We start from the raw sequence: 15000 nt of genomic DNA, 5'->3' as shown, positions 1-15000 counted from the left end.
GGTTGGGACAGTTTATGCCTTATAAACCATGAAGCAGTTTTTAAAAAGCGTAAACTTTTCTAACCAAGGTTTCACAAGTATGGGTAGGTATTAAATTTATTCCTTATATTAATTTTAATTTTCTATCATTAACTGTAAAAAGTAACTTGTGAGACAATTTTTCTTCAAAAATGCCTTCAAATTGTACAAAATTTAAGTGTAACGTCAAGCGGATTGATACATTTTTTGAGGTACGTCATATGGTGATGTAGGCAAGCCAGGTTATAATAAGGTAGTTAATAAGCAAAAATGAATTCTTCTTGCAACCTTTAAAATACTTTACTTGCTGTACAGATAATTTATAATAGGATTGTTTATGTTGAAACTCAAAGGTTGTTTACATTTTGTATTTTGAGGAGGTATGGTCAGAGTTTTGAAGTAAAATTGCTAATTGATCCAGTTTTCTATGTCCAGTGGTCTTGAGTTGAGAAAGCTAAATATTTGTGTAGTACATGAATGTTAGGAAAAAAATCATTAATATAATCCTGACATGTATGTAAATGTTAATTGTTATTAAACCTGTGACACTTTGAAGTTATATCAGGAATTCTGTGAGCCTAGTCTGTGAACAGAAGGTACATAATAGAAATATTTATGATATAGCATGATAAAAATAATATTAAATACTCCATCATACACAGCTGGTGTTTATGAAGTCACACGGTGAACGTTTACTTTATCATAGTTTTATGAAGTCCATAGTATGTGCACTATGACAAGTAGCATTGACAAATGACACTATGACAAGTAGTAGTGTATAGACTAGTATAAACTTAAGGTTTCATTTCTTTTTAGGTTCAAAATTTTTTGAACTCAGCCTTGAAGTTGGACCTAAATTTGAAAAACAGAGGTTGAAATTTTCCAGGAACGCTCCCTAGCCCAGGGGCTACTGATCAGTAAAAAATTACTAGCCCAAACCTCAAACTAACTAGCCCAACAATTTTTTTATGCAGAATGAAAACATAACACAAGAAAAAGTTTCAAACACTTTGGTGACAGAAACAAATTAAACTAGTTCTTCAAAAGAAGCCATTCTACATAGAAAGTGAAAGTAAACTGTTGAGAATTTTTTGTTTGGTCTGCTGCTAGTCCAATGGACTATCGTTGCATTTAAATTAGCTAGCCCGAGTCTTAAAACGATTTATAGCCCCAGATGTTGGGCTACTGTATATATATATATACATATACACACACACACACACACACACACACACACACACATATATATATATATATATATATATATATATATATATATATATATATATATATATATATATTGCAACCCCTGCTTTAACCTTAATTGGCCTTGAGCTGCCATATGAGGGCATCAGTGTTTCAAGAACTTATCTTGTTCAAAGTAACTAAATGCTGTATGATGGAAAGTCCAGAGAGGGAGAGAGAGAGAGAGAGAGAAAGATATCTCTCAAAGAATTTCTGATAAATCATCCCAATTATCCAGTGATGACATTTCATGAGACAAAATCTTCCTGGAAAATAAAGTGAGTGCATGCAAGCCAAATTTCTCATGGGAAATTCCTAAAATCTGATTTATACTCATTAATAGGTCTATTAATCCTTCTGAGCTCCTATGACATTACAAAATTTTGAACTTATACTTACTTTGTAAAGAATGCTGATGAATTTATAAATGGAAGTCAAAAGAAATGGAAATTCTAGCTAATCCTGCTTCATGGCATATGATTGTTTTTTTTTTTTAGATCAATCTTTTTGACAAAAAAAGAGACACAATTTAAAAATTCTTTTAGGCTTGTCATTGTTGGCAACTGAAAATGTATTATTTTAAGACATTGAATCATGATACAATTATTATAATGAACTTGAGGTTTGAGTCAAAATAACTTTGCTTTGGCATTCAGGTTTGTTTAGAATAGAACACACCTTTCCCAATCTTCTGATCTAAAATTATAATTGATATTTGGCGTATGATGAAAATTTTACCTTTGAAAAAGTGATGTTTTGACCTAGTTTTGAATTGACCTTTGACCTTTAATTCCAATACCGTAATTTGCCTTTGACAGAAAAAAATCTTGTCTGTTAAACATTTTAGATTTTTGTTGTTAATTCTCATGTAGTTGTGTGCCATTTGTCCTCAAGGTTCCTATGTGAGCTTGACCGTGAAATAATTAGAAAGGGGGGACATTGCGGGTAGTTGTTTTTTTATGTTGCAGCTTTCAATTCAGAGCAGCCCTATTTTTCTTTGCACAAAATCATTTATTCATAAGAGATGTAGAATATGAAACTTGGGCACAGTGGTTCTTAGGCTAGACCAGTGAAATTATGTAACATTTTGGTCCCAAAGGAACCCTGGGATGTTTACAGTTAGTTTATGATGGTGGCAAAATGACATGAAAATGAAGCTTTTTGTGAAACTTGTCTGAGTATTAATATCCCCCTAGAGATGGCTAATGTCTGATAAATAGAGTCTGTGTTGTCAAAATATTCAATGTAGAAAATTGTTGAATTGCAAGAGTTGCTGATGAACACCACAACAGCCCACATGATGATCTTTTACATGGTTTGATTAAGAAAAGCTATACACATCTGGAATGCTTTATACATGTACATATAAAGAACTCCATGCCTAGAGTGACAGAGGTTTTAATTAAGTAGATAGAAGAAGCATGCATATACGGAATGAAAGGGTATTGATAAGCTATAAAATCATGCAATTTTTCAAAAGATCTTAGCTGGCATTTAAGATGAATTGTTGTGAGATGTTATCCTTGGGGCCATTGATTGCGTGCTTGGTACTGGTGTTAAGCAGAGTATCAAGTGAGTGGGTGGGACGAAATTGGCTCATTGATCTTGGCTCAAAATTAAAATTCCACTGGAGACAATCAATTTACTGACAAATTCTAGTAGTTACTGTGTTTTAAGGTCAAACTTGATATTTGTTTCATGAGCAATATTAGACTGGATGCTGTTAATAGGTGGCATGCCTTATAAGTACTGTAAGATCTGTACATATTAATCCACTAACTTATAGAGGCATTGTTTGTTGATGACGTACTTGTTGGAGTTGGACTATTTCGGATTTGTTAGATGTAACAAAAAGCCCAGTGAATAATCTCGGCTAATACAGTACGTGCTGCATTGTTAGGGCTGTGTACTGAGCAAAAAATTTTGATACTATACAGTACAATATTTTGTAAAGCGATTTGCTTGTTTGCTTGTAAAGCAATATGACACAATATATTGCATTCTTTAACAAGTCTTTCAAAAAGTCTTGTAAATCATTTAATGCATAAATCTTATAAAAACTGAGTGTTTTATAACTCATTTAGAAGTTCTTGTCTCACCATCATTACAAGATACACTTCAAATTCAAACTTTTAAAGACAGTGTAAATCCAACATGTTATGATATAGTTGCCTATGCATTTTGTAATAATTGATGTAAGATGTGTGATCTCCTTAATTTTTATATCATTACTGATCAGTTTTAATTCAAAACAGTTAAATATAATCTTTGGTGATTGAAATTCCAACTTTTTCACAGAATTATAAGGAAAACTGCCTGCCCGATCCGTATTGGAAGTTATTTTTCAATACTTAGCATTCTGGAATATCGGTACATATCGATATTGATACAGCCCTATGCATTTCACAAAGACAGAATTATATAATGAATATAATCATGAACATTTTTATATAAAATGTTATCCTTGTGTGGATTTTCATAATTATAATATGTATGTATAGTTGAGCCATGCATGATTAGTGGTGTTCCAATCATGGATTAGAATCGAAAATCAGTCGATTACTGCATAATCCAAGCGCTCGATTACAAATATTTTATTCTGATTAATTGGGTTATTTTATTTTACAAGCATAATAGTTTTTAAGCCGAATATTCCAGCCACTACTTGTCTATTAACTTATTTGTGTGGTGGTATTGTAATGGTGCAGACTAACAGACATTATGTATTCCTACCCGGGTAACAACCTCATTCCTGGGTATGGACGTACTTTGGATTCTACAAAATGAATGAAGAACCAACTGGACTAGATAGAACGTCCTATCGTTAAAATGATATTGTCCTAAGGACTAGGGCTTGTCCCGAGACACAGTTAGATTATTCTAACTACAGCTGGACCACCACAAAAGTAGTTATTCACCCATTCTTACCATTTAATAAACTAAATTGACAGACTAATTGTAAATGTCCGATTATAATTGATAATTATTTAGTTACAGTAGTCCGATCATCGATTATGAAATTCTTACCGATTCCCATCACCCTCTGGATGAAATTGTACACAAAATTTATGTTAATGTCTACCTATTATAAAAAGTATATTGCTGTAAATTGGACACTTCATCAATCCGGACGATCAAGTGACCAGATTAATGAGGCTAGAATGTATATACAGTAAAACATACTCATAGCGAACACGCTTATAATGAAATATTTACATTTTTAAATTTCTTTGTCCAAGATAAAACTACAAATAGTAAAAATACTTGATTTCTACATAAAATAGCTACTGGTTCATCAATAGGCTCGGACTAAAAATATCACATGCAGGGTCGGAGACAGAGAGAGACAGAGTAAGAGAAGGAGGCAGAACTTCGAGCACGTGAATTTACGGAATCAAGAGCATGTAAATATAAGGAATAACTGTCAGATTTTTTGGTTTTATGATAATGATCAAGCAATTGGCTTGCGTGATAATTTTATGCATAAATGCCTTCTGCGTTTATGCAAAATATCACGTAAGCCAATTGCTTGATCACATCATATATAAAAAAATTAGACAGTTATTCCTTAATTGATGCTTACAGCAAAGTAATTTTCATTCCCTGTGGCTTTAAAATATACTGTGAACTCAATGGATGTGATGAATTATGTTTATAATGAAGTAAAATTGTCCATCCTTGGCACTTCGTTATAAGCGTTTTTTACTGTATATGTATATTATATACTAGACTAACAGTGAGTATAGAGCCTAAGATGTGTAGGGTTATAAGACCTTATATAGAAAAAGCGACAGTACAGACACTGATATGGTTGTGCCTTGAAGACAGAACTGTTATTGTATTATTCATTTGTTGTCATTGATTACCATTAGGGAATCTACAGCAGGGAGAATGTACTTGCTGAGAAATCTCTCTCTGGGTGAATCTAATAATCCATAACTTACCTCTAGGCTTACAGAGTCACTCTACCAAGGGTTACATAATGCATAAACACCTATGAGATGTAATGTAGGGGGAACTTAAGTCAAAGACCATATTGCTTTAGGCCTTAAGTGCAATTGTGGTCTTATAAGTCGATCCATGACTTAATACAACTTAGAAGCATGCCAGGAAAATTTGAACAAAATACAGATAACAACTTTAATTAATATTAATTGTACATGTATATCATGTGCATAAAAATGGTAAAGAGATTTCTAACGATCGTCTTGCCATCGGTTTGCCCAGCTGTTTGTGTGTCTGCATGTAAACCAATTTTTCAGAATGCTTCTCCTCCTACATTTTGGTATGATTTCACTAAATCTACACAAGGAGACTACATTAAGATACAAAACGGTGTACAATTATAGTTTTAATTTGAGGAACAGAGTTGCAATGGTTCCTAAAAATAAAAAAAAATCTGTGAAATTCTTTCAAAACCACTCCTTCTTCAGTTTTAGTCAAATTGTGCAGTAAAACTTGTCACCCTAAAAGACTTGACAGATCATTATTGTATATTTATTGCTGTTGTCATAGTTTCAAGTCAGTGCTAAATTTCTCTTTCTTTGCTACAAAACCAACAGAGCTTTAGTCACACCGGAGACTTCGGTTTTTTGTTTTTGTTTTTTTTTTAATGTTATTAATGTGTTCTTGGGAATTCATTGAAAAATCTGCTACAAATTTAACAACCATGCATATTACACTGTACATGTATTAGAAAGAGCAATTTTGAGCAGTACTTAGGTAATATTGTACAATTATGGACTTGAGCTAGTTAATATGGTTAAATTTTCACAGTTGCAATTACAACTTTTTCTCTGTAACCACCAGCTGGACCTTTGTTCATAACAGATTTCTGAAGGTCAACTTTAATATGATAGAGGACAGTTCCTAATGAAAAGGAAAATGATAATCTGAATTTAGGATTTCCATGTAAATGAAAAAAAAACCCTTAGTTTGTATAGTGTGTGAGGGGATTTTTTGTTCCTTAATTTGGCACCATGCAGACTTGCAGTGAACATTGATTTTTTTTTTTTTTGCAGAATGGCTTCCTCTATCAGACTAAGAGATTAAACACTAGTTAGCAATAAAGCTACATTGCTGTTTATTCATGAAATATTGAAAATAAATTGATCAATATCCGCACCCTCCTATTTATAGACATTGTCTAATGATGTGAGGGGCTTAATTACATTGCGTTATTTATAAATAAATTATAGTGTTTAATTAATGAAGCAATTTAAGACCAATGAAGAATCTCAAAAAAAGCTTGCTATCAATACATGTTGTATTAATCAACTTTTTTTTCATAAGGAGGCAGACAAGATTTGATAACCTTTTGAAGATACTGAAATAAACTCTACTTATTTCATTTTCAGTCTTTGGGAGTTAAGTTACTGTATGAGTGGAAATTTTAGCGAGACGCAAATTTAGCGATTTGTCCTTAAAAAATCAGTATATAATTTTATCGAGAAGTAATTTTAGCGATTTTATGATACCTAGAAATATAATGGTTTTCTCCAATGCAGAAGGTATTGTTAGCGATATTATATAGATATTGCATGTAGTTGAGTGTAACATTGAAAATTTTCACCCCAGGAAAACCGTTGTCAACCGAGGCGCAGCCGAGATTGACAGTGGTTTTCAAGGGATGAAAATTTTCAATGTTACACTCAACTACATGCAGTATTTATTATATTACACTTAATGTTTTATACAAATACATATAACAGTGAACCTTGCGTGCATAGATTTTGTGCAGTCCCTATTTTTTGGAATATCACCTGTCGTCAAGCAATGTTGACTGTTGCTACACTGGAGGGCGTGGCTTTTTTTTTAATAAATGTTTCTAGACGAATCAGATTCAACTAATTTACATGAAAGTATTATAATCAATTTTAGCGATCTCAACACCCTAGCTAAAAATGCTCAAATTGAATCCTCGCTAAAATTCCTGCTTATACGGTATTACCCCGGTAATAAATAAATCAGTTTCTTTAAATTATGCTTTTCTCTTAATCTCTATTTAAAAATGAATTCAATTTGAAATATTAGTATTAGCCATTTATTTGCAAACAAAAAAGCAAACAAAAAAGCTTTAAAGCCTCAGAAAGCTTACTTGTAATGAGTTTACAAATTTCTGAAAGTACATTTAAATTTGTCAAATGTTCATTAAATCTTGCACTTTTAATGAGTGATGGGCATTTGATTATTTTGTAAAGGAGTAAATATTTGAGAAGATTTCATGAATAAAATTACTGAAGGGAATTTAGCTTTAGGGTTGAATTTAATTTTTAACAATGGGAAATTATGTCAAAAGCAGATTATGAAAGACTAAAGTACACCAGGGTAAACAACAATGTACCAATATTTCAACCCTCAGGAAATTTTTGAATTTGACTATTAAACTAATTTTATTTGAAGGGAAGGAGAAATGTACCACAAACTGTATATAGTTACAGAAACTGCATATAAAAAATGTAATACAAGGATAAATCAATGGGTTATCTGCATCATTATTATAGTAATTTTCATACAGAAAACGTAAATGGATATTGCACATTGCAGATTAAAGTAATGATATATATACATGTGGGCAGTCATTGGAAAATAATTCATGTAAAGCTTTTAATCCTCATATATCTCGAGCTATACCTGAACATATTTTCACCATTTATTCGTACACAATCTGAAATATGTATTGAAATACATTATAATATGTAAACTGTGGAATCAATCTAATTCGTGGGGGTCAATGTTCGTGGGCAAGCAAAATTGTACATGTTCATGGGGACGTAATTTCGTGGGTTACCCGTTTATAAGGTAGATTCAATGAATCAATGTGTTTACAAAATAAACATTCGTGGGGATGTAAATTCGTGGGTAGGGATGACCCACGAAATCCACGAACATTGGTCCCCCAAGAACAATGATGATTCCACAGTATATCTGTTTAATAATAAAATCATGTTAATGTAATGCTATGAGTAATTCAGACCTGTTTACTCTTACGATTTTGCCATATTTTGTACGGATTTTCAGTCCAAAATACGTCTCACGTTTTGCTATGACGAAAATATAGAAATCCGTTCATATGGATTTTAGCAATTAATAGTTTTCGTTATCTGTCTCAGTGTGACGCTTTTTAATCACTAAAAAAGATAAAAATTTCAAACATTTAAGTTGCCAAAACGCGGTGGTTTAAAAAATGACAGAAATCACTCAAAAGAAAGCAGGGTATGATGTTTTGCTTTGTTATTAAACCATGTTTTGGTAATCAGAAATGTAGTTGTTTTCTAGTAATATATGTACAGTCGATGAAAAGTGAAATCTTACGGGCAAATGCAAAATCTCACTGACAAATCTAATAAAAAATACTGAGAGACAACAATTTGTGTAAACAGGTCTGGTAATTTAATGAATCTAAGAGTAATGAAAATCAATTTAAGATATTCATATATCATAATAATCCAATATGTTTTAAGAATTAACTTTAAAAATTTATTGTGAATTTTTTTCTTAAAATTTAAATTTTTAAAAATTGTATGCAGGTCCTATGGATATTTGATATGAAATGGTGATGTTCTGTAATCATTAATAACTCTGTCAATTTATTAATGTAATTTTATAAATATAAAATATGCAACTATTAATTGCACATCTGTTACATTAGTAACCTAACAATATGAGGACACTCATGGTGACTATTAATTTCTGTTTGATATAGTATACTATAAGGTTTACATAAAATATTACAATCCACATCAAGAATGGCACAGATGGCTTAATTTTTGTCATCTATTTTATAATTTATTTTGCTTCTTTCTGTAAACATATAACACATGTAATGTTAGCTGTAGTAAAACCCACACTTTTAGAAGAAAGGTGTAGGGTATTGTTCTTCTTGCTCATCTCTCATACTTCCTTGGCATTATAATTTATCCTACACTTTTGGAGGTTGGATTTTTTTTTTTGGGGGGGGGGGGTGGAGGGGGGGCATGGTAGACCAATTTAGTAGTTGTTCAATATTAAGATTTTAGAATTTCAGTTTTGGTGTCAGGACTCCTAACAGGGTTGGTTGGTTGATGGCTTTACATCCTTTTGAGAATATTTCACTCAGGCCTCATATTGAGACTCTGCCACCGCTTGCCTGCGGAGGGCCAAATTTCACCTTTACTTGGCACCTATGGCCATTGATCAGTAAGGAATCTTTGCCATGCCAGCATTTTCATGGACACTGAACTTCTGATTTAAATGGTCTCTTCCAAAGAAGAGGTCTGATATGTTCTTGAAGTAGGATATATAATAACCAACAGTTATTTAAGTTTAAACTATGTCAGAAGAATTATGAATGTGAAATCTCTAGCCTCAGTAAGCTGAAGCCTCTAGAGTTGTCACTGCTGTGCTGACAGAGGTCAATGTCCTGGAATGACCATGCAGAGGACAGCTGGAAGCCATATGCTGTGGTGGCTCATATTGAAAGTTGACTTGTTTGATCAAATATTAGAAGTAGGAGGAAACCTTTTGCAGGGCTATCTTTTGCACTTCAGATTTTAAACATTGTATGATAATTTAATATATGTTAAGTATACAGAAATGACATGAAGGTCATCAAACAGTCATCTTAAATTGATTTATAAAAGACAATCATATATATAGTACACAAGAGGCTGAAAATTGTAGCTGAAGTCCATGTAATATTCACCAAACTGCTATGGCAAGAATTACTTCAGTCTTAAGCATGCTTAAAAAAATATTGTAAATTATTCAGTTGATGTTGTGTGTTTTGCATTATATACATTTCAATTCATAGTAAGGTTGTCTCCATCATATATAAGAGTGACTATTTACAGACATTAACACACTATATATATAAATAATAATTAGTGCAGCCAGTGTTTATTTTAAATTATTAATGAATAAAGTGCAATTAATACAATTCATTTAGTAGTATGCATTCTCATTTTAGTAAGATGTATGTCCATGTTTGCTCTGCTCCCGTTTTGTTTCATTGGACTTTTGAGCTTGATTACCATTTGTTATCTTCATATTTCATGTACTACATATATGACCAAAACATATTCAGCAAAGTTTTGTGGTATTTTAGTGTTTAACATATTTAATGAAGTACTTAAGCATTTATTGGAGGCTGTTAAATCAATCAGGACAGCCATTGTAGACACTGGGTCCAGTCTGACCGACAGAAAGACCGGGCCCCATGTACGGTGTTACCATGGTGACGCTATTGATTCATAATTTCTTGAGCAGGCCTAGATCATCAATGGGATGTTTTTCTGCATTGTCCTTTTGATTTTAGGATCAGGCTAATGAATGTTTTTGACTTAAATAATGATTCTGGGTTCTAAGTCATTGGTGTAGAATAATGTGACAGAAGATTTACATTAATCATTGACGAAGTGTTGTGAGTTGTCGAGTTATAAAATGGGGAATAAAAGTTCACTTAGAACATTAAAACACAATCATCCTGTAAAGGATTGGCTTGACAGGTATCAGTGTATAGAAATTAACAAACATGAATGTGTTGATGAACAATTTTTCTACAGCTATGACTATGAAACTCATGAGCATGCAACCAAATGGAGTCTCATATGCACCACAATAATTTATATTTATTTATTGGCAAGTTAAACGTGTATCTTGAATATTTTTAGCCTGACAGGTTTCAAACTTGGCATAAACTGCCCAAATATTCACATTGTTGAATTATAAAGTGAAATTCACTATATATAGACACCTGAGCATTTCTTCCATTAATACATTAAAAGAGTAAATAATATAACCTAAGTTTGATACATGTACTAATAGCTATTATAGTGCAGTATTTACATTATTTTCTTGAATATTAATCAAAATACCTGGAAGATTATCATTTGCCATAACTAGAATATTGTATTGAATATGCTTTATATTTGGATAATTGTTGTTGATACATATCATTCACAAGGCCTGATAAGAAATTTCGTGAGCCAATTTTCTTTTGAATTTACCACTGACATTGAGAGAATGTTATAATGTCAAGAATGTTTCTTCAGTGTTATTAGTTTTCTACAGACTTAGATGTTCATCATATTCTGTTGTTCATGATTTGTTATGTCTGTGTTGTTTTGTAGCTGGACAATGCTGATGAACAAGCAGCCCAGGTTCGTAGAGAGCTTGACCGACGTCTACAGCTGACAGAACAGATGTCAAGGGTAAGTTACACCAGTTAAATTGTGCCTGTGTGTTAGATGAATTTAATATTTTATGGATTGTGTATAGAAACACATTAATAATGACAAGATAATTATGCCAAATTGTAGACATGCATAGTTATGAACAAATTTTCTATTTTTCTTAAGTTATGAAGCATAATTTTCTACAAATACTCCAATCTTTAATGTCCTTTATCCCCGTGATAAGACATATAGCTGTAACTGGAATTAATTTTGATTACTTCCATAAAATAATCTTATTTAGGTTAGTTTTTGCAAATTTTAGATTCAAATTTTGCACTCTAGGGTATGCCGAAATTGTTTGCATTTCTACAGTTGAACTTCAGTATCTCAAACATCAATATCTTGAATACCATGGCTATGTTGAAGTGATTGGTAGTCCGAACCCCCTTATTCTTTAAGTATTTTACCCTTAATATCTTGAATCATTCAAGATAATAAGGTTTGACTGTATTCAGATTTCTTTTTGAAAATCGTTATCATGAAGAGCAAAATTTCATTTGAGTGAGCATAAGAATGATGTTCCTCATTGAAGCAAAATTGCTGTGCTATACTTTTAGTGTCTTTCAAATCCTGCGCTCACTGTTAAAATCAGTATATACCATAAAAGATCTTGAAAGGACAAGTCAGCATCGAGAGATTGTTTCTAGATTTGCAATCCTGTTTTGTTATATCTTTGAAGATGAGGAAACATCCCAAATTTGTGGTGAAGGAGATGGAGAGTATGTATATGGATGAATTAAAGTCAGCCATTAACCTTCTAATGGCTAATCTAGAGAGTTTACCTGTGTCGAAGGGTAGCACTGACTCCACCATATCAAGGCTACAGAAACTTAAACGATACAACAGGTGAGTATGTATCATAGCCGTCAAATGGTAGCACTGACTCCCTTATATAGAAACTTGAAACAATACAGCAGGTGAGTGTGTATCATAGCTATCAAAGGGTAGCACTGACTCCACCATATCAAGGCTACAGAAACTTAAACAATACAACAGGTGAGTATGTATCATAGCTGTCAGAGAGTAGCACTGATTCCCTTATATGGAAACTTGGAATGATACAACAGGTATGTATCATAGCTGTCACAAGGGTAGCACCGTGCCCGACTCCACCATATCACAGTTACAGAAACTGAAATGATACAACAAGTGAGTATGTACCATAGCTGTCAAAAGGTAGCACCGACTCCACCATATCTCGAATGATACATCATAGCGTTGACACTGTTATGTGTACAGGATTGAGAATATCAAGAAATACAACAGGTAAGTATGTAGCTGTCAAAGAATAGCAGAAATTATACCATATTATGGTGCCAGACAGTCAAATAATGATGAATGTGCAGCATACACGTAAGAGGGAAGCACTGAATTGCTATATAATGGCTCCAGAAACTCAAAATAAGTGAGTGTTTAGTACAGCAGTTAATTGAAGGGTAGCACTAATTCCTTCATATCATGGCTCCATATACTCCAGGTGCAACAATAGTAGAGTGTGCACCGTATCTTTATGGATGGAATGTTCTGTGGCAGAAAATACTTGCATATGGGTAAACATGTATATGTTTATTTGAAGATATTTTAATATATGAAGAGATTTGTTTCATTGTACAGAGTAAATATTCACATATTAGAGAATGCCTGCCTTTACAGAGTCATGAATCCGCTAGCATCCACTTTGTGTTGCCTGTATTGGTTGTAAGTCAGTGATTGTTTTTGTTTGGTTTTCACTCCACTCTATCTCCAAAAACTACACAGAGCCACCTCAAAGTAAGCAGATAGTCTTGATTAAATATACCTAACTGAAATATTCACATATTAATTTGCAGGTGTGCCCCAAAAATAATTCGATCATCTTGATTTGACAAATCTGTGCACATTGCTTGACTTCTAAACTTAATAGTAATCAGAGTGCTCTTTACAGCATCAAAGATTGATTTTGTTGATTTAGTAGAGTGGATTGAAAACTATACACATACATCATGTACGTAGGAGATTATACAACTAGGATGATTGGGTTTAAAAATGTATCTTAATTTCCTCTTTCATATCTGAGGGAAGGATCTGGTGCAGAGCTGTAGGTTGTACAACTTCTGGAGCTGAAAATTTCTGTAAATTTGCTTGATCATACATAACATATAACATTCATGTTCAAATTCTAGTATGATGGTGTTTATTTTTCTCCAGTTTTTTTCCTATAGATTCTTCTTCTGCATTGCTCTTAAAGGGGCCTGGACACAGATTTGAAGTCAATATTTTCTCAAATTTTCAGAAGAATATCATGAATTATAAGTTGCTATAGCATTTCACATGGAAATTTAGTACAAGCATGTCCAGAAAGTTCTTTATCTGGAAATTATTGAAACTACAAATTTCGGGTTTTCCTTGACACATCCTTGCACTTTCACAAAGTAAACTTTATCCTTAATACTTAAGACAAGTAGACATTTTGTTGTGTATTAATGAAAAATATTAAAACTATGATCCAGAAAGTTCAGAGTAGATATGTGAGACAGCAAAACCAACTCACCAGTATTGTCAGTCCATGCTCAGTGATGTGTGCAGAGTTTAACAAATTGGACACACCGGGTGAAACGTAAACATTAACAATAACGGAGCTTGTGCCCTGTTTACAAAAACAGATGATTGACATGATGTAAAGAAGAATGTCGTCATTGAATTCTAAGAATATTCATATAAGTTCAATTCATTTAACTAGTTTTATTTTTTGAATAAGCATAGGAATTTAAAATGTAAACAAAGCAACTGTGTCTAGGGCCCTTTAACTATGGAATGAGATGAAATAAAACTATTATTTTAATTAGCACTTCACATAAATTAAATGATTTATTCATTACATTTGTTTTTGAACATAAAAATTTTGTAGCTGAATTTTTTTTGTTCAGTAAATTGATTTCTTATAAAATGTTAAAATAGTATAATTATTGCAGGACTCAGCACTCCTCCCTGTCGAAGATGGATATCAATGATGAAACAGACTCGGGGCTTTCAAAGCTAGATGTTGTCCTTTCATTTACTTTGGAGGTTTAATTTTCTTCTCTTTTAAAACTCTCTCCAAATTTTTAAATATGGTAAATGCAGATTTTGCTGATAAATATTGAAATACATTTACTATCTTTATGGTTATGACGTGTTTTTTTTTTTAGCTCACCTGAGCTGAAAGCTCAAGTGAGCTTTTCTGATCACCCGTTGTCCGTCGTCCGTCCGTCTGTCCGTCTGTCCGTCTGTCCGTCCGTCCGTCTGTAAACTTTTCACATTTTCAACTTCTTCTCAAGAACCACTGGGCCAATTTTAACCAAACTTGGTACAAAGTATCCTTGGGGGAAGGGGAGTTTAAATTGTTAAAATAAAGGGCCAAGTCCCCTTACAAGGGGAGATAATCAAGAAAAGACAAAAATAGGGTGGGGTCATTAAAAAATCTTCTTCTCAAGAACCACTGGGCCAGAAAAGCTGAAACTTATGTGGAAGCATCCTGGGATAGTGTAGATTCTAAATTGTAAAA

At 32.8% G+C, this 15000-nt stretch overlaps 1 protein-coding gene across 5 annotated transcripts in view; it reads left to right on the top strand.

Annotated features, from left to right (window-relative positions):
* LOC133187483 (calcium-dependent secretion activator 1-like) overlaps positions 1–15000 on the top strand; it is a 45725-nt gene that overhangs the window by 1001 nt on the left and 29724 nt on the right. For all 5 annotated transcript variants that reach the window (XR_009721202.1, XM_061322880.1, XM_061322879.1 and 2 more), the window contains exons 2-4: positions 11373–11453; positions 12157–12323; positions 14429–14522. Coding sequence is in view for 4 of the 5 variants with exons in the window: in XM_061322880.1 (XP_061178864.1) it covers positions 11373–11453; positions 12157–12323; positions 14429–14522 (342 nt within the window). In the remaining variant the exon portion in view is untranslated. The remainder of the gene's footprint in view (positions 1–11372; positions 11454–12156; positions 12324–14428; positions 14523–15000) is intronic.

This window comes from Saccostrea echinata, unplaced genomic scaffold (genome assembly GCF_033153115.1).
Source record: "Saccostrea echinata isolate AGI-Se365-2 ecotype Australia unplaced genomic scaffold, CSIRO_AGI_Sech_v1 ptg000015l, whole genome shotgun sequence".
NCBI lineage: Eukaryota > Metazoa > Mollusca > Bivalvia > Ostreida > Ostreidae > Saccostrea > Saccostrea echinata.
Note: the sequence above shows the minus strand (reverse complement) of the source record. Positions and strands in the feature narration are given on the sequence as shown.